The sequence below is a fragment of the Planococcus citri genome, chromosome 4, assembly GCF_950023065.1.
Source record: "Planococcus citri chromosome 4, ihPlaCitr1.1, whole genome shotgun sequence".
NCBI classification, from domain to species: Eukaryota; Metazoa; Arthropoda; class Insecta; order Hemiptera; family Pseudococcidae; genus Planococcus; species Planococcus citri.
Window position 1 is genome coordinate 39,137,854 of NC_088680.1, and position 19,912 is coordinate 39,157,765.

At 33.9% G+C, this 19,912-nt stretch overlaps 3 protein-coding genes across 7 annotated transcripts; all 3 read right to left on the reverse strand.

Annotated features, from left to right (window-relative positions):
- Positions 1-990: 990 nt before the first annotated feature.
- LOC135842693 (esterase FE4-like) lies at positions 991-6,687 on the reverse strand. 5 transcript variants are annotated; one of them, XM_065360276.1, is made up of 12 exons: positions 5,525-6,687; positions 5,299-5,435; positions 5,063-5,200; positions 4,736-4,883; positions 3,336-3,521; positions 3,011-3,210; positions 2,727-2,892; positions 2,451-2,638; positions 2,304-2,375; positions 2,116-2,196; positions 2,004-2,045; positions 1,622-1,748 (listed from the first exon to the last, which is right to left on the reverse strand). In XM_065360276.1, the coding sequence occupies exons 1-10, from the start codon at positions 5,565-5,567 to the stop codon at positions 2,116-2,118; spliced, it is 1,359 nt and encodes a 452-aa protein (XP_065216348.1). In that variant the 5' UTR covers positions 5,568-6,687; the 3' UTR covers positions 1,622-1,748; positions 2,004-2,045. The 5 variants fall into 5 exon arrangements, 4 of the variants coding, with proteins under 4 accessions (XP_065216346.1, XP_065216348.1, XP_065216347.1 ...); XM_065360274.1 differs by lacking the exons at positions 2,004-2,045; positions 2,304-2,375 and adding an exon at positions 991-1,494 and having other exon boundaries at positions 2,116-2,254; positions 5,525-5,740; XM_065360275.1 differs by lacking the exon at positions 2,004-2,045.
- A 92-nt stretch (positions 6,688-6,779) lies between these two features.
- On the reverse strand, positions 6,780-13,560 carry LOC135842692 (esterase FE4-like). Its single transcript, XM_065360272.1, has 12 exons — positions 13,277-13,560; positions 12,542-12,678; positions 11,948-12,085; positions 11,674-11,821; positions 11,306-11,491; positions 9,057-9,256; positions 8,779-8,941; positions 8,507-8,694; positions 8,159-8,297; positions 7,946-8,072; positions 7,556-7,777; positions 6,780-7,456 (listed from the first exon to the last, which is right to left on the reverse strand). The coding sequence occupies exons 1-11, from the start codon at positions 13,341-13,343 to the stop codon at positions 7,588-7,590; spliced, it is 1,683 nt and encodes a 560-aa protein (XP_065216344.1). The 5' UTR covers positions 13,344-13,560; the 3' UTR covers positions 6,780-7,456; positions 7,556-7,587.
- Positions 13,561-14,168: 608 nt separating this feature from the next.
- On the reverse strand, positions 14,169-19,891 carry LOC135845171 (juvenile hormone esterase-like). Its single transcript, XM_065363635.1, has 14 exons — positions 19,704-19,891; positions 19,475-19,610; positions 19,260-19,386; positions 17,434-18,222; positions 17,160-17,175; positions 16,916-17,059; positions 16,628-16,778; positions 16,064-16,249; positions 15,795-15,997; positions 15,551-15,710; positions 15,134-15,336; positions 14,915-15,050; positions 14,623-14,749; positions 14,169-14,430 (listed from the first exon to the last, which is right to left on the reverse strand). Exons 4-14 carry the CDS (start codon positions 17,637-17,639, stop codon positions 14,268-14,270), a joined length of 1,695 nt encoding a protein of 564 aa, XP_065219707.1. The 5' UTR covers positions 17,640-18,222; positions 19,260-19,386; positions 19,475-19,610; positions 19,704-19,891; the 3' UTR covers positions 14,169-14,267.
- Positions 19,892-19,912: the final 21 nt, after the last annotated feature.

The window sequence follows — 19,912 nt, forward strand, 5'->3', positions numbered from 1 at the left end:
CCAGCTCGTTTTTTTTTGGTAGCAAAAAAGTTAAACGTAAGTATTGAAATAATATAGGTACCCACTACCTAACCTTCAAAAAAAAAAAAAAAAAACCGGTAGCATTGATGACTTCAATTTTCAATTAGGTTGGTACCTAATTGATTTACGTATTACCTTCACTGTTTTCAGACAGCTTGCGGTTCAATCAGTCGGAAAATTACAGCCATTACATTACATTTAGCGAGATAGAAGAAAAAGAGTAAGTAAATAAATACATTACATAGGTACTTACTTACCCACTTGAGACAGTTACCAGGGCAATAGCAATTATGATAGTAAATGATGATGAATCGAAACACGATTAAAAGGAATTGCAAAAATATGCTTAATTCTACTAGGAAGTTGATTCTAGATAGTGTAGATATAGGTACCTTCACTACTTTCCTATGCACAACACATGAGTAATAATTGTGCAACAACTTTTCAAACTTCTTCTTGGTGTGCATCTTCGAATTCCAACACATTGAAAAAATTCCCACTTGGTGCGAAATGAATTAATTTTTTCATTCATCAAGAGCAATTTATTCCACTGTTGCACAAATGAAATTATCTCAGTCGTAATTAATTCGGTAGGTACCAATCCTTGTTGGCCACTCAAGACCTTTCTCATTAAAAAAAAAAATTCATCAAATCATTTTATTTATAAACTTTATGAATGAGAATATCTGAACGTTGCAATAGTTTGTGAAAACACTTCTTAGTATGTATTGATAGACTCTCAAACCATCAAGCAAATAAGAAAAGTGAAAATGAATTCTCAATTTTTATCAAAAGCAAAAAAATGGCCAAATCCCAATTGACGAACAAAATTTTTTTAAAAAATCGAGTGATAGGTTCACTCCTTACGAGTAATATTCTATTACCAATCAAAAGACTAGCTCAAAAGTTTATTTAAGGAACACACATCGCTAAATTCTTCCTTTTTTTCGCTCATTTACTATTGTAAAATTATTCATAAAAAATCGCCAAATTTTATTTAAATTAAAAAAAAAACAAAAAAAACAAGTTCTCAAAAAACAATACAGTCAAGTACCTATTTACATAAATATCCGAATTTTAAGTTAGGTACATGGTGATAGAATTAATAAATAAATACTGTTACATTAGGTTCCATGTTTGGAATACCATATTTATGTACCATACCTAATCAAGTCTAAATTTTCCCAAAAACAACAAACCAGAAAATGAATTCTCATTTTTTTGATAAAAGCAACTAATACAGTCAAGCTCCAACTGACCTACAAAATTTATGAAAAATCAACCGCTTCAGGGTCATACGCGTAATATTTACTACCTATCGGAAGACTCTTCCAAAACGGATACTGTTCTTTGTACAAATCTGTCCCCATCGTACCGTTAATGTTAATTAAAAGATATTCGATCCTTTCGGAGGTCACTGGTTCCCAATAATCCATTAGTCTCGCGTTTATTTTATCTGGGAAATTCGGATTGCTGTGAAAATACATACGTACGAATTATTCGTTTTGGTAAAGAAATACTGGCTCATTGAACCTATTTTATAATAAGTAAGTAGATTGTACCTAATGCGAATAATAAATTCTGGTAATTATTTTAGTACCTTGTTTGAATAAAGTTCACCCATCTTTTGACCATTTCTTTGCTAAACATGATATCTCGATTACTGAGCTTTCCAACTGATTTTTGGGTGAGAAATAATAGATTGACTTCGTCGCTGTGGCCAACACCTTGAATAAGATTAACAATAGGAAAATGAATTTCAAAAATTCACAAATACATATTACAACATTTTGAAAATTCAATTTTTACAAAGACGTAAGTAAAGGTAAGCAGGTTTATATATACGAGTATGGGGGAAAAAAAAAAAAAAAAAAACGAAAATGACTGCAAAAAGTTTGCAATCTTAAAGAGACAAATAATGAAATAAAGTGAAACATGATGCTCTAAAGTAACTTAGCATGTTAGCATGACGAATTTCTTACTGTTTCTGATTTTGGCTCTCCATTCACAGCTTCACGCTCTTCCTGCCATGCAGAAAATAGATAGGTAAGCAGATCTTCCCTGCTAGTGTAATACTTGAACTTTTCAACTTACCTAAAAAACCATCGAAATACGCAATTTCATTTTGACTCTTGTAATTCGCCGAGTAATCGTACCAATATACGTATTTTGGTCCTGGATATGTATGAATCGCATCCAAAACACAAAATCCAAAATTTCCATGAGTAAACATCTAAATAGATAGGTAAATGCAATCGAATAATTTATTAAAAATTTTCTACCAAAATCGTAATTAAAAGAAATCTCCCATCGCATTTTTCAACATCATCTTCAAGACATGGACAAAAACTTTCCTTAGATAATGCAAAAAACAGGCACAAAATTACGTTCAAAAATATTTTGTCCATGGTAATTGTTTTCCAACTTACTTGAACTAATTGGTGAGCAGTCTGCAGACTCATGTCTTTTTCGCCGAAATAATGAGTTTTTAATATTTCAGAAACATAATCCATATGTTTCGCTTTGGTATTCCATAAATATTGCAGCAGGATTGGAAGTAATATTTTAGTAAATTTATTTAAAATTGCTGCTTTTTCGCCCTGATTTTCCAACAATGCTAAATAAAAGAATACTTAAATTATAATCTAAACTTTTAAATATTATGTACTTTTGAAAAAGTTTTAAAAAATTACTCAAATATTAACCTGATACCGTTCCAGCGCCCTCTCCGGTTGTTAATCCGATCATCCAAGGTAACTCCGGAGATTGATACGATAAATGATTAGGTATATCTGTGATGAATGCATCTTCTACGTTTTTATCTTCTATCGTTGGCCTGAAAGGTGCATCTGGATATGTATCCCAAAGTACCTATTAAAAACCAAAAACCAAAAACAGTTACAAAAAAACTCCACTTCACCCTAGACAATGCCCACGTGCCTACGTATCTATCTTATTAATTTGCCAATTTATAATTTTGGATACTTACATACATCTGTTCAGGCACCGTGACAAAAAGATCTGCGTTAAGGTTCATAAAACACTCGTACATGTCTTGAGAAGAAGCAACACTGGGACATCCAGCTTTTATAGCGAATTCTTTGGCAATAGCTCGAGCTACATCAGGTCCCCAATAGCTCAAAGAACAAAATCCCGATCCACTCTGAATAATAACCTGCTGGAATAGCCCTATAGGTAGGTATATTTCACCACGCAATAGAAATTTTTTGATTGTTAATAGAGAATTCGTGTAATTGACTCATATACTTATCCACTATCCTACATTTGGTATTTTTGGTACTTGTAAATTTTACCTTTACTGGAAGGTGAAAGCGTATGAAAATGAGCGCTAACTGCTCCTGAGCTGTGACCATTCATCGTGATATAATTGGGATTTCCTCCAAAATTGTGAATATTCTCACGAGTCCACTTCAAAGCTAATAACTGGTCTTTCAGGCCGAAATTTCCTGGAATTACTGTGTCTCCTGTGCTCAAAAAACCTACGACAGTTTTTAAATTAGTTTCATTATCGAAAAAATCACTAAAGCAGTCAGTCTCATATAGGAAAGTGGTAAGGTAGTTACCTACATTGAAAATTTTTCAAAAAATAGATATTGATCTAGAGGACTGAAATTTGGTACACTCCCAGTATTATCTTTTGGGGGATTTCAAATTCTCAAGCCGACCCCTCCCCCTTTTAAGAAACTTAATACAAAACACTCAAATATCGAATGCCCTCAACTTTGAAAATTATATGTAAATTAAATTTGCAAATGATCTTTGCCTATTCGATTTCAAAGATTAGCAATTCGACATTCGTCCAAATTACCTAATAAAGTTTCCAGTTATGAAAAGATTACTCCTTCAAATTCGCAAGATAGGCAACTTATCAAGCAATCTATCAATCACCCGCCATGTCATTTATTGAACATTTCAACACGTTTCAACCCAAAAATCCTAACATAGAAGTTTTTTTTTAAATGTAGGAAATATCGTCCTCTGGAAATATGGCTCCTACATACGAGGAAAATGGCCATAAACAAAAAGATGATTGTTTCGCATAAAATTTACAGCAAAAAAAGTTTTCATCACTTTCCATGCAGGATGAACTGCTTTGCAGATAAATGTCCTTGAATATAGAGACCTATTTTCAAATCAAAGAAAACAAGTGAATTTGGGAAATTCGACTAATTTTATTTATTTTTTTTTGAAACTTGAAGAGAGACTTTGATAAAAAGTTGAAGAAGGCCCTCAAAAGACAGCAAGAAAAATTCTAGAGCCCCTGACTTGAACCATTACTTTTCCACTCAACTTTTAAAATTTATATTGAAAGTCAAAAAAAAAAAAATCGAAAAAATTGGTGATAATGGATCTGTTACGCTTAATAAGCGAATTTTTAACGAATTTAAGTATTTTAGAATATAATATCAAATTATTATTCGTTTTCAAAAAACTTTTTCTGATTAAGTAAGTAGGTATCAATGAAAAATTTTAAATTTGAGCTACAGGTTGAGAAGTGAGGGGTTAAGCCAGCGATCCAAAATTTTTCATGCAGTCTTTTGAGGTCTCCCAAGAACTTCTTATCAAATACATATGTACTTCCGCCAATCCCCGCCCCCAAAAAAGGTCAAAATACGACCCACTCTGATGGAGACTTAGTACTTACGTTACTCAAGACAGTAGGTAGGTACGCTATATGGATTTTATTACTCACCTAATGGTCCCGATCTGTAATTAGGAATAACGATGATCAAGTTCCTAGTCATCATGTACTGTGGTCCATGATCCATGTTATTATTGGATTTGAAAATACCACCGTAAAGGTAAAACAGCACCGATAAATTATCACCTTCTCGAGCTCCCTAAGAAAAAAATTACGTTCGTTCCAGGAAAATGCAATTCAACAGAATACAGATATCATTGTATAGTCATACGAATACGTCATTCCAGAATACCCAGAAACACTCTACCCACATATACTGCTACTGCATAATTTGTTAATTTTCAGATAGATACCTATAGAAGAAAAAAATCACCTTACCAAAGGGGTAAACACATTTAAATTAAGACAATCTTCTCCACCTTTCGTTCCATTTCCATCGTCGGCCAGTTCTATGCAACCCACTGGGGTTTGAGTGGCGTCAAAAATACCATCCCAAGGATCTGCAGCCACAGGAGCCTGAAATTGATTCATTAAGTTACCTTGGACCATCTTTACCATCTATCTGATTTAACTACAACAGGTAGATAGGTAAGGTACACTATTTGAGCAATTACCTTGAATCTTAGCTCCCCTACCGGAGGCTTGGCGAAAGGGATACCGTAGAAAGCATTGAATAGTTTTCCATTTCGTGCTTCAACATAAGTTCCATTCAACGTACCTTGATTCACAGTCACGAGTAATCCTTCCGTTACTTTAAAACACAAAAAATTGACCAGTAAAAAAACCATCATCACCAAAAAAATTATCACCACCAGGAACAATAAGTATTATATCTCATACCTGAGACACTCACGAACGCAATTATAATAATTAATCGAAGCATATTTAACACGTTAGTCAAGTACCTATTGCTATAAAATCCACAACCAAACTAAGGTACATTCTCGTATCTTCAGACCACCTATCATTTTCATACTAAAGGAAAGGCGTTATCACAATTACATAACCCCAGCCGGGTGATAAACTAATTTATTACCTACATCATCTTCTCATCACAGTAAATATCACACATTTACGAAACAGAGAGAAAAAATAATGACGATAACATTCTTGCGCACAACTAAATTAGGCATCATCCGAATTTGATAGCAAAGGTTAACGTTACAATACTATACTTACCTACATAGGTAATCATAAGTTCTTTTCCTAATTATTTATCTTCGACTTCTTACACGTTGAATTGATAACGTTACCGCTTGATAGGAATTGATTTTTTTTTGCACGCAAGGTACTCGTATGTTCATCAGGTGTCAATTATTAAGTGTATCGTTAGCTTAAGTGATTATAGATCGTTTGAATAAAAATCCTTTTGCCTTCACTTTCTGCCTTTTGATTCCGGGGTCAATGAAATGCATTGTGTAAAATAAATAAAATCTCAGGAAAAATTCCGAGGGTAAACATTAGTTATATAACAAATAAATCTTACGTAAGTACTTGTACCTAGGTAAGTACACAATGGTTTGATAAAGTGATTACTGATTACCAAGCAAATAAATAGTCGATAGTTCGTGCCCATTAATTGTTGTTGTTAGCGGAGGATTAACATGAGTTTTAAACGTGAATCGGTCACATGAAAATAAGTCTTAAATAACTGGTAGATATCATGTGAAAGGTCTACGTCCTATATCTCAGCGTTGTTACAATGTATGGACAATAAATATGTACATTATAGTGTACATACAAACGATTTGCAGAGAGGTTATTCAAAGTGCACTTTTCAAAATTTTATATATATATTTTTTTAACAAGTAAGTTGGTCGCTCACTTATAAAAATACTCAAGTATAGTTCTCAAAACGCAAGGTATAGATACATAGTTAAAATTTGACCAAAATGAATGATTCTCATGTGGAGTTAAACTTGAAATGTGCTCAGAACAGAAACATCGTTTTTCAGGATTATTAACTAGTCATTTGATTTTTTAACAATTTTTTTATGTAGGTATTTATGTAAATTTTGGGTTATTGGCCATTTTGACACTTTTTTGCAAGTTACACACCTTATGGAACTCTGTGATTACACCAGTAAAAAAACAATAAAAACCATACAATTTACTTCGAAAACAAAAACAACAAAGAAAAATGATACATAACGGAAATTCTCCATCGAGAAAAAAATGCTCAAGTACAAGTAGATAAGTATGGATAATCGGAGGGGTAATACCTAGCACAACTTTTTTCGAATTTCGATGAAGTTTAGAAAAAAAATCACTGGCAACATAATGAATGGTAAGACGTACAAAAAATGGTAAATTCTTGGTCAACGTATGACACTCCCCTCCTGACTCGAACACGTGTATTTCGATTTCTAACTTGTTTGTATCATCGTTTTTCATACTAGAAAAGTTCAAAGTTCATTTTCATCAAGTTCAGGAGTTCTCAAAATATCGATTACCTTTAAAATAGGTACTTACCTACTTACGTATAATAGTTTAGTAATATCAGAAAGTTTTTAAAATTTTCAAAACTTTGAGCTCTGCATGGGGTAATCAAAAGTCGATAAAAAAATTTAAAATTTTTCCAACATCTTATTGACATAAATTTCATCATAATTTTTCGCTTGGCTCAGTTGAAAAACGAGCAACCCTGAGACATACGTATATATACTACGTATTACTCGTATTTGAACAAAAGTAGGTAAGTAGGTGTATTTAGGTAGGTATCCGGAATGTCCGATATTGTGCGAAGTTCCCGGGTTTTACGCTTAAACTTCCCTGAAAACAATACAATTCAGGTAAAATCTTTCAACTGGAATGAAATGACTTATATACCTAGGCACATAACATTATTAACGTTCTAAAATTTTAACCAACCTATAAAAATAATCTGTGAGAAATTTCCCAGTCTATGATCTTCCATACGAGTAGTATTTACTGCCAATACCAAGACTCTTCCAAAACGGATATGTTTCATGGTACAAATCCGTCCCCATCGTACCATTAATGTTGATTAATAGGTATTCTATTCTGTCAGTGGTTACTGGCTTCCAGTGCTCCATCAAATTTTCGTTTATTTTATCTGGGAAATTTGGATTGCTGTAAAAGTAATAAATACCTATGTGAGAATACGAGTTGATAAAGGTATCTAATTGTCTCATCTACTTTTTTGAGCATATTATACATACATTGTTGATGTAGGTACCTACCTACTAAAAATTTATAGAGGGAAAATTTTGTAACATGTTTAGATAAGTAGGTACTCACCTTGTTTGAATAAAGTTCACCCATCTTTTGACTAATTCTTCACTAAACATGATATCTCGATCGTTGAGCACATTAGCTGATGGCAGAGTACGGAATAGCAAATTAACCTCGTCGCTGTGAGAAACGCCTTGATGCAGGAAAAATAACGTGATGTGAAATTCTTCGTGATATTTCAATGGCATTATGTCAAATTTATCTACCTTCATCACTCACCTAAAAAACCATCATAAAACGCAACCTCATTTTGGGCCAAATATTGCGCCGCATAATCGTACCAGTACACGTACTTTGGCCCTGGATATGAATGAATGGCTTCCAAGACACAAGATCCGAAATTTCCATGAGTTATCATCTGAATAGAAAATATGCAATTAAATAGGTAATTTATTCAAAATTTTGTAATCATATTCATATCACGATTGGAATGGAATAGATTCATTAATGGAGAAGTTCTCTGGCGAGTTTTTCAACTGTTGGTAGAAAATCGTTTCCTAATTCCCACAGCAGAAATTCAACGTTCTAGGTAGGTACCTTAATGAGAATAATTTTTCGCCAACTTACTTGAACCAATTCGTGAGGAGTCTGTGTCCCAATATATTTCCCACCAAAATAACGCGTTTTCAATGCATTAGAAATATTATTCAGTTGTTCCACTTTGGTATTCCATAAGTATTGCAGCATAATCGGAAACAACACTTTATAAAATTCATTTAATTCGGTCGCTTGTTTCCCGTTGTTGGCCAATAATTCTGAATACACAAATAAATTACCACATAAACTTTACAAGTTTTTTCATTTAAAAAAAAATTATAATGAGTAAATCACTAAAATACCTGAAGTCATTCCGGCGCCTTCTCCAGTAGTTAATCCCATCATCCATGGTAACTTTGGCGAATGATACGATAAATGTTGCGGTATATCTGTAATAAAGGCATCTTCCACGTTTTTATCTTCGATCGTGGGCCTAAAGATTCCATCCGGATATGCAGACCAAACCTATAGTAGAAAGTATAATGTGCCATAAGATAAATTGTGATCTAAGTAGTTTTTTTTTTCGATGGTAATGCCAATTTTCTAAAATTCTATAATATTGACACACTACAGTACTTACATACATCTGTTCTGGTAACGTAACGAAAATATCTGCTCTGAGGTCTTTAAAACATTCGTACATGTCTTGCGAAGAAGCAGTCGAGGGACATCCGGTTTTCGTAGCAAATTCTTTGGTAATAGCTCGTGATACATCAGGTCCCCAATACGCCAAAGAACAAAATGCCGACGCACTTTGCATGATAACCTGCTGGAATAGCCCTGTTTTTTATCACAATTGAAAAAAAATCATTATTTTATTTATTAAGTATTACCTATTGGTTGGGTATTAGTATTCAACGTAGCCCAACTCAGTCATCATCATCATTCACCATGGTATATAATCCGGTAAGATGACAATAGGAGTGATTGCACCCCCCCCCCCCACCGATCCTCCGGGACAACTTTTTTCTTAAAGAGGACATCCTAAGGAACATTTTAAAGCAAACTTGCCAACAAAAAAGTTGGCCTTACTTAGAAAATGGCGGCCATTTTGATTGGCAGGTCAGTCGAAATCGCAGATTTTGCGTTTTAACATAGGACTTGCACGAACTTTTTCAAACTTTATAAAAGTAGATCGAAAGATCATGCAAAAATTTATCACCTGACAAAATTTCAAGTGCTAAAGTGCGTTTTTCGATTTTTGGTGAATTTTTGAAAATCGAATTTAGGCCAAAAATGAGGGGAAAATTCAAAATTTTACCAAATTGACCAAGAAAGCTGTTTGGGATATACCCTATTTTTGACACGCCAAATCGATTGGAAACGGTTTCAATCCGTTTTGAGCAGTTCTGGAGCCTCCAGCAGATTTTTGAAACTGGAAATTCTCACAAAATTCCATCAAATTGGAGTTGTAAAGCTAAAATTTATTCTAAAAACTAATTTCAATACGCTACGAAGTACTGCAGGTGAATTTCAAGTCGTTTTGGAGCCTCCAGCGACTTTTTGAAAATTCCCGAAACCTCTAGCAGATTTTTGAAACTTTAAATTTTCACAAAATTTCATCAAATGAAGAGTGATATTCCAAAACTCGCTTTGTCCATTTTTATCAAAGTTGGGTTTTCAGCAGTACCTGGTAGATGAAGTATTAACTCACATTCCTACATCATCAACCTACCAAAATGAGGTGTTAAACTCACCTAAATAGCCAATTCACTAAAAATTTGAAAAAAAATAATGTTACAAAACGCGCTTTGTCCATATTTATTGAAATTTTTTTCAGCAGTATTTAGTGGATGAAGTGTATACCTACACTCCTACATCATAAATCCACACAAATAAAGTGCTAAACTTGCCTAAAAAGCCAATTTACCCGTTTAAAGGGGAACTGTTTTTCCTCTTTCCTGAAAAGTTGTGAAAATGGACAAAGCGAGTTTTGGAATATCACTCTTCAAATGGAGATGGAAAGCTGAAATTTACTCTACACTCCAATTTTAACACCCTCTGAAAATGACTTCTATTGGAGCCTCCAGTAGATTTTTGAAACTTGAAATTTCCCCAAAATTTCATCAAACTAAGATGGAGAGTCGAATTTCAATACGCTACGAAGTTGACTGATGGTGAATTTCAAGTCGTTTTGGAGCCTCCAGCGACTTTTTGACAGGTTGTATGGCGTTTTTTTGGAAAATTGAAATTTCCTAAAAGTAGCTGGAAGCTTTAAAACCATTCTAAATCACCATGTAGTCTGCGAAGTAAATTTCAGCTTGCCAGCTCCATTTGATAAACTAATGTTGCGGGAATTTCAAGTTTGAAAAATCTACTGGAGGCTCCAGAACTGCTCAAAACGGGTTGAAACCGTTTCCAATCGATTTGGCATGTCAAAAATAGGGTATATCCCAAATTTCAGCTTTCTTGGTCAATTTGGTAAAATTTTGAATTTTCCCCTCATTTTTGGCCTAAATTCGATTTTCAAAAATTCACCAAAAATCGAAAAACGCACTTTAGCACTTGAAATTTTGACAGGTGATAAATTTTTGCATGATCTTTCGATCTACTTTTATAAAGTTTGAAAAAGTTCGTGCAAGTCCTATGTTGAAACGCAAAATCTGCGATTTCGACTGACCTGCCAATCAAAATGGCCGCCATTTTCTAAGTAAGGCCAACTTTTTTTTTTGGCAAGTTTGCTTTAAAATGTTCCTTAGGATGTCCCCTTTAAGAAAAAAGTTGTCCCGGAGGATCGGTGGGGGGGAGGGGTGCAATTGCTCCTATTGTCATATGCCGGACTAATAGATAATATGGTTGGTCAATAATTTTTACGTAAGTTGGTCTCACCTTTACTTGCAGGGGAAAGCGTATGGAAATGAGTACAAACGGCTCCTGAGCTATGACCATTAATTGTGACGTGATCGGGATTTCCTCCAAAATTATGGATATTCTCGCGAGTCCACTTCAACGCCAATAACTGATCTTTTAGGCCGAAATTTCCTGGAATTACTGCATCTCCAGTGCTAAGAAAACCTACGACAGTTTATGTAAAATTGTCAAGAGAATGATTTTTATGCGCTTCATTTCTCTTAGGTATTCATATTTCACTCAAGGAGGTATGATATTTAAGTAATTTTTTTGCAGATTTCATCAAGCTTCGAGAAAATTAATAATTTTGATTCTTTATTATACCCCCTTACTTATTTTAAACCTACCCAGTGATCCACCTCTGTAATTGGGTATCACGAGGATCAAGTTCCTGGTCATCATGTATTCTGGTCCTTCATCCATATTATTATTGATTTTAAAGGAACCTCCATAAATGTAAAAAAGCACAGGTAAATTATCGCCTTTTCGGGCACCCTATAAAAAAATTTTAAACCACTTTCTAAATAAATATGCAAGTGTTGCTCAACAGCGCATGATTTTAAATTATCAAGTTACTATCTTCCTGATCATAAATTAATATAGAATAGAAAATTGACGTACCAAAGGCGTATACACGTTTAAATTGAGGCAATCTTCGTCGCCTTTGGTGCCATTCCCGTCATCTGCCAATTCCAAACATCCGACAGGGGTTCGAGTTGCGTCGAAAATTCCATTCCAGGGATCTGCGGCCACAGGAGCCTGAAATCGATTTCACATGACACTTTTCTGGCATCTATTGGCTATTTGCATGAATAAACTGCTAGGTAACTAAAATGTTTTGTAGAGGTAGCTGTAGGTAGTACATTTCTAAGACTTCAGCGCAAAAAAATGAAATTCGCCTTTATCTTCGAACAGCCACTTCTGGAAAAAAGGTTATTGAAAAGGAATGCTAATTGCTACAGCAAGTGTGCCAGAACACAGATAGGTACGAGAGGAGGGAAGCTTTCTAATGCAGAGTTTTTGGGTGAAGGTGAACCAAACTAATCATAATTTTGAGAGAAATAGAAACACAAATACTAACATCAAAAATTGCGAGTAGACCTGTTAACTTCAAAGAGATGTAGGTAATTTTCATAATTGAGTTCTCACTCATCTCAGTTTTTGCAATTAATTTTCAAATAGGTATAGTATGTGCAATCATTATAAGAAGTTTACCTTCAATCTGAGCTCCCCTATTGGAGGTTTGGCGAAAGGTATGCCGTAGAATGCATTGAATAATGTCCCATTTCGTGCTCTAGCATAAGTTCCATTTAGCATTCCTTGATTTACTGTCAGCAGTAATCCTTCCGTTACTTAAAAACAGAAAATTGATGAATGATGAAAAAAATCATCTTCAGAATCAGAAATAGTTCCTTACTACTTGTGTTAAAACATGCAAGGTAGGAGAGCTGCATCATCAAGACCAAATCAGGGGGAGAGGTGGCAGCCATGTATTCGAAAATGCAAATGCTGGTGGTAATGGCATGAAGAAAATAAAGCCCTATAATGAAGACGTTGAAAAATAATGCGATTTCTAAAAAAAAAGCTTTAAAATCTAAAATTATTATCATCCCGAGTGAAACAAGGATGGAAATCTAAGTTGAAAATTTCACATTGAAAAATGAGGAAAGTTGCTTTTTAAAAATACCTACTTTTTGGAAACTCTGATCTGATGTCGTGCAGATCAAAGATTGTCTCTTTTTGCAGCTTTGCAGGGATGTCAATGACATTTCTAGTCGCAAGAAATCGCAATACCCAGCGATCCTTGCGGAAAAGATCGCAAAATTGAATAAGATATCACGATAATTGAAAAAAATTAATCAGTTACAATCGATTTCATCGGCACCCCTGGTTTTTTTTATGATACAGCTCTCTACACATTATTTATTCTTAGTATGTATAAATACCTACTCAACAGTGAAGAGTATTGCACTGAAACAATTACGAAAGCAATAATTATGCTATTTAAATGGAACATGATTAACTCGCGATATTGGCACTATAAACAGCATTCATTCACGATTCTACGATTGAAAATGAAAAAAATTAGAAGGTAGAATTCCTATATTACATGAATAATTGTTTGTACTTTGAGAAAATCATTTTTTTGTTTTAAAATTATCATCTAATCACTGAAATCACATGATACGACTAGAATAGTGTAATATCTACTACAAACTTCCGATCTCAACTACCTGATCGCCGCATGTTTTTTTCAAGTTGACGTCATATAGTCCATCAATACCTAGGTAGGTAAAACAAGTTTTAATCGTGAATCTGTCGCTTGGAAATAGTCAGATCTTTCAAAACGAAAAAACCGGATTCAGCTGTTGGGCAGTATACCTAACTTAACTTACTTTACGATTGTAAAATGATAGAGAAGTTGGCATTGAAAATAAATAGGAGTAGTAACGTTATACATACATAGACCTACGTCTCGTTTAGACACATCATTTGATTTTGATTTTGAAGTATCGTTTTTCGATCGTAACGAAAAATTTTCAAATTGTTTGGCTTGAGCCTCCGCCTCTACTCCTCGCATAACAAATTTTGTATAATTCTCGTACGTTTAAAATCTTTGTAAATAAACTGTTGAGTGTGCTGAGTGTATTTAAAAAAACCTAAGTAATATTAAGTGGAGCACGAGATTTTACGAACGGTTTTTTCATTGAGATGATCGCCTGTCTGATGAGAGGGTGCTCAATATGCACCAATCAAAGTTGTAGGGTTTGAAGTTCATTTAACAATTTTTGGAAATTATGAGAATTTTGTCCATTTGTCATTTTAAAAAAGGTACTGGATTATTGAGGAAATATCTAATACGTAAATTTGTTTACAAATATCGGAAAACAATGCATCTTTACAAAAGTACAAAACTCTTCCAATCTCCAATATGAGCACTTCAAGTGAATTTTCGTCCTACTGGGAAAGAATCCCAAAGATCGAAGCTATCGTTGATGAATTTTGTCTCCATCTTCGGTGAATCTGCTTTAATATGCAAATAATCGATATCTTGTGTTTCCACAGGTTTCCATACCTTATCCTCGGAGTTCCCATTGGGATCGCTGTAATAAAACGAGAAAAGAGGCATTGTTTTAACTTAGGCAGGTATCCTCATTTCATCTTGAAAAGTTTTAGCTACGCTGCAGTGTATGTACTATATTCTGTGCTCTTCATTATTGATATTTACCTACCTTCTGGGCATTAGAACAAAACAATGTGTTGATATACATACATAAATGTAATGCGTTACTTACGAATAAATAGCGAAGTTCACCCAAAACTTCTGCAATAACTCAGACACGAGTTTATCTTCAGGTGTCCATCTGTTTTCCAAATCCTCGAAACGAAATAATAAAAAAAGTTCATCGGCATGACAAACGCCTGAAGGTAAGGACAGAAATAATTACAAATAAGGGGTCAAGCTAGGCATTGAAAATTTATTAGAACAGTTTTTTTTTTGTTTAATAGATATCATTTTTAAACTAGAAATTTTTTTCTTTTTCATTGAAGAAAATAAGCTACCTATGCCAGGATAGTCAAACCTACCTAAATCTTTGGTCAAATTGAAGCTGTCTTGTAACGAATTTGATCCTCTGTGATCATAGTAATAAACATATCGAGGATCATCACTCGACTCCAGCATTTTTATCAAAGGGTACCTGAAGAAGTTATCTGTGAACATCTGAGAAATAGGTTGGTAATCAAAAATGTGATTTGAGTTTGTAATTTTTTTAAGTACCTACAGAAATCACCAGTTGATTTTACTTGTACATATATCAAAGCTTCGTCGGTTTGTTGTTCATCATCTTCAGCATCATCGCGATCGAAATAAAAGTCAATGATTTTCTGTGTGATAACGCCCACAATCTCCGGTTCCTGGGTCAACGCATATCCATTCACTATAGGTAAATAATGTTCTCTGTCACTGTCGATGAGTTTTAGTAATTGGCCATCGTTCAGTAAATAAACTAAACAAAAACACGAATTAAAACTGAATTTTTTTCGCTCATTCATGAGACAAATCTGAGGCAAGGTGCATCATTTCGATCAGGGGTGCCAAAACTCGATCACATTTTTGATTTTACGATACCTTTTGACCTCTTTTATGACATGAAAAAATTGATGAAGTGGTCAAGGCATCCTTGGATCAAGATTTTGGCACTTTGGCTTATGCGTACGTACTCATGACTAGTAATGCTCCTTCGCCAGAATTCATACCAGTGATCCACGGTACATGGGAAACATACGCATCTTTGTAGGGTTTCACTGGCATAAAAGGTTTATTATTTACTTTCGATTCGATAAAAGGTCTGAAAAGGGGTAAAGGTTCGATATCGTACACCTGAAACACATCGAGTCAGCATTTAGATATTTCGTTTTTTCATTTATTTATTTTTTTCGTAAAAGGGTTTGGAAAATTTATTACGTATAATCTAGTAGCCATTTTAAATAAATCTCGATGAGGTATTTGCTGTAAACATTCCAAGACTCGAGTGGCATTTTCACGATGAAGAGAACATCCGGTGAGGACAGTAAAAGCGATGCAAATGTTATCATTATACACATCATCATTCAAAGCACCAGGAAGATGTATGCTACCGCTTTGCATGATGACTTTATGGAATAATCCTGCCAAAATTTGTCTATTAAAATTTTATTAGATGAGCACAATTTTTACTTTTATTGTCCTGGTACCTTTACTCAAGGGAGAAAACAAATGTGCATGTACAGAAGCTGCTCCAGCACTTTCTCCCATCAAAGTGACATTATTTGGGTCACCTCCGAAAAGAGAGATGTTTTCTTTAATCCATTGCAATGCTAAGGATTGGTCTTTCAGTCCAAAATTACCGCTGATTACGTCGTCATTCATACCAAAAAATCCTGTGAGAAGAAATTGCAGTGAAGTGAGTGGTTTTTAAAAGATTGATGCTAGACTTTTGAAAAGTTGAAAAAAATCAGTTGACTTTATGACATAATGTTTGACTTTCAGTAGCAGAAAATAATGTGATCTTGACTTTTTTCCGAATTCAGTTCAGAAATTTGATTATTTTTATGTCAGGCTTTATAAAGACCATGAAAAAAAACTGATTAATTTACAGTACATACACCTACACCCATTTCACAATTTTTCGAAAAAGTTGGCAAAAATTCTCATGGATTCTTGACATTGTGTCAGTCTTTTAAAAACTTTGAAAAAAATCACCAATTTTTAAAATTTCTTCAGCAAAAAACATATCCATGATTTAATTTTTAACCTACCGAAGACCCCCAAACGATAATTCAAGGTCACAAAAACAACATCGAAATCCATAAAATAATGAGGATCGTAATGATCCCCCGAACCATATTGAAATCCACCTCCATGAATATTCACCATCACTGGAGCTTTCGCAGATTCTTTGGACAAGTCCTAAAAATTTCAAAATGTTACAAAAATGACTGAAATATAACTACCTACCTTAGTGAGCTGTGTGAAATATCCTACTTAAATTGAAACCTCATTTCTTTCATAGGCAATCATAATATAAAATTTCAAACTTTACTCACCATTGGTGTGAACACATTCAAGTAAAGGCAATCTTCTTGTCCGGCAATTTCACTATTCAATGAAATTAATTTAAACTGAGTGCATATTGGGCCAGGTATTGATGCATTTTTGATATCTGACCAAGGTTTTACTGGTATAGGGTCCTATAATAAGCAAAAAATTAGAAAAGAAGAATCTATAAACATCAATGATGCCTTCATTCCTCTCATTAGGCAACTTTATAAACGTTGGATCTTCAACAACTTTATAAACGTTGGATCTTCAAAAGAAATTACCAAAATTACAATTGTGTATGTTGATTGTTGAAGTAACCTTGAATATACAAAAAAAGCACACAGCTTGTTAAAGATGTGTACTTTTGATTACAGAGACTTAATTTCGAAAATAACCTCATATTTCTCCTTGTTCTTCGTGCATATTTTCATTATGTACATACATTACCTAATTACGTGCAACAAATGAGAAATTTCTCAAATCACGAGTGGCCTAGACAGAATCTAAACATACCTTTACCTACCCTCGAACACTTCTGGAAAATTTTACCTGAAATCTCAACTCTCCTGTCGGAGGTTCAGCATAAGGAATGCCATAAAATCGCTGATAAGGTCTTCCATTTCTTGATTTTTCTACAGTTCCGTTAATAGTTCCACTTTTCAATTTCAGTACTTCACTATTTACCATTCTGATAACCACGAGTAACAATAAATTTAATAAAATGAGCATTTTGCTACCTCTGAGCCTTACTAAAATAAAACATTTCACTCACTGGATAGAACAAATGATTTATTCATCCGATTAATAGGTAATTTAAAAAGAAATTAATTTCGCGATTAGATCGCCAAATTATGAACTACAACACCTAGCATACTCGTATCTATCAACCAACATCGCATCGTAATTGACAAAACGCTCGCAGTAGCATTTTGTTTGTTTAATAGCTAGAAAAATCCTTCAAAAATACCAACCGAAGTAATTATTATGTAAACGCAAATTAAATTCGACACGTTTGTTATTATTATTAATAATGAAAAATGAAGCTGACGCGAGATATACTTAAATCGTCATTTATGGAAAAACATTGTGTTAATTAAAAAAATATTATCCGAGCGACATCACTTCCACCTACGCTCACACGTTCATTTCCGGTATCTATGTAGTATTGAGTAACGATTTCCAAAATTCGTATCTTTCCTTTAGCAGATTTTTCTTCATCGTTGTACCATTGCTGCTAATATGCAAATACTCGATTTTACCTTTGGGACTTGTGGGCTTCCATGGTTTTTCTTCAGATTCACCGTTAGGGTCGCTGTAATATTAGAAATGAATACCTATAGGTACCTTATTAGTGAGATAGGAAGGTACCTATGTACCTAAAAGGGAACTGGCTGGAGCATTTTTGAACCGGACAAAACCAAAATCGAAAGAACAAGCTTAAATGTATGACCTACTTATAAATTTTAGGTTCTGATAAGGTGCATTTTTTGATTTTTCTGTGAATTTTTGAAAATAAGGTAAGTTTATAAAAAATGCAAAAATTCATAAAATTCACCTAGAAAGCTTAAATTTGGTATGTGTCCTATTTTAAGCCTCTCAAATCGATCGGAAACGAATTCAAACCTTTTTGAGCAGTTCTAGAGCCTTCGCCAGATTTTTGAAAGTTGAAATTTTTACAAATACAAAATTTCACCAAATGGAGTTGATTGAGCTGAAATTTGCTTTATAAGCCCAATTTTGACATGCTGAGTCTACTGGAGATGGTTTCAAGCCATTTTGGAGCCACCAGACATATTTTGAAATTCTAGATTTTAAACGAAGGGCCACCACAAAAACTGTCTAATTTTTGTTGGTTTCCCACTTGACAAATTGCACGCCATTTTTTTTTTTTTTTGTGATTTCAGCATATTAAAATTGGAGTACCCACAATCCTACAAACTAAGTTTCAGTTCAATAACTCCATTGGATGACATTTCCATCAACTTTAGAAAATCTGCCAGAAGCTTCAGATCTGCTCGAAACAGTTCGAACCCGGTTCCAGTCGATCCAGGGGATTGAAAATAGGGTATAACCTAATTACCAAAATTTCAACTTTCTGGATCAATTTTTTGAAAGTTTGATTTTTTGCGAATCTTTGCCTAAAACATTCGACAATTTTTTTCCAAAAATCGAAAAAAATAACTTTACTAAGTAGAATTTGAAATTTCATCTGGTGATGTGTTTATTTTCAATGCTCTTTCGATTTTTGGGCGACTAAAAAAAGTAGACGTTGTAATTCAAATGCTTGAGCACAGTTATCAAGAAAATTAAAAACTGTCTCATAATCAGGAGTTCAATCCTCATATTTACCCAGTAATGGCAAATTCAGTCCAAAATTTTATCAAGTTGTCAGACACCAGTTTATCTTGAGGGGTCCATTTGGTTTCTAAATTTTTGCTTCGGAATAATAGAGGGAGCTCATCGGCATGTCCAACACCTATAGATATATGAAATTTTTATTATAGGAATATTTCAAGATTTTCATCGATTCATCAAATTAAAGATTTCAAAATAAATCACCATACCAAGATCAATATTCAACTTGGCATGATCTTGCCATGAAAATGAACCTCGGTGGTCATAATAATACACGTATTGTCTATCAGTTTTCGATTGAACGGTCTTAACAAGAGGATAAAAGAATTCAATATCTGTAAAAATCTGCACAAATCACGTGATTTTCATTAGGTAGTAAAGTAAATCAGAGCTAGGTGAAATAAAACAAGAAAATCAGGTATCATAACACATAATTACATTGACCAACTTCAACAGATTGTTTGATCTGGCATCTGAGGAATTGAAATAAAAATCAATGATTTTTTGCGTGTTATTTTCGATATTTTCTGAATCAAGTGAATACAGATATGGCCATAATAACGGTGCAAGGAAACTACTGTCAACGTTTTCAACTTTCTCCAAAACTCCTCCATTCACCAAATGTTCTATTTGTTGAAAAATAATAA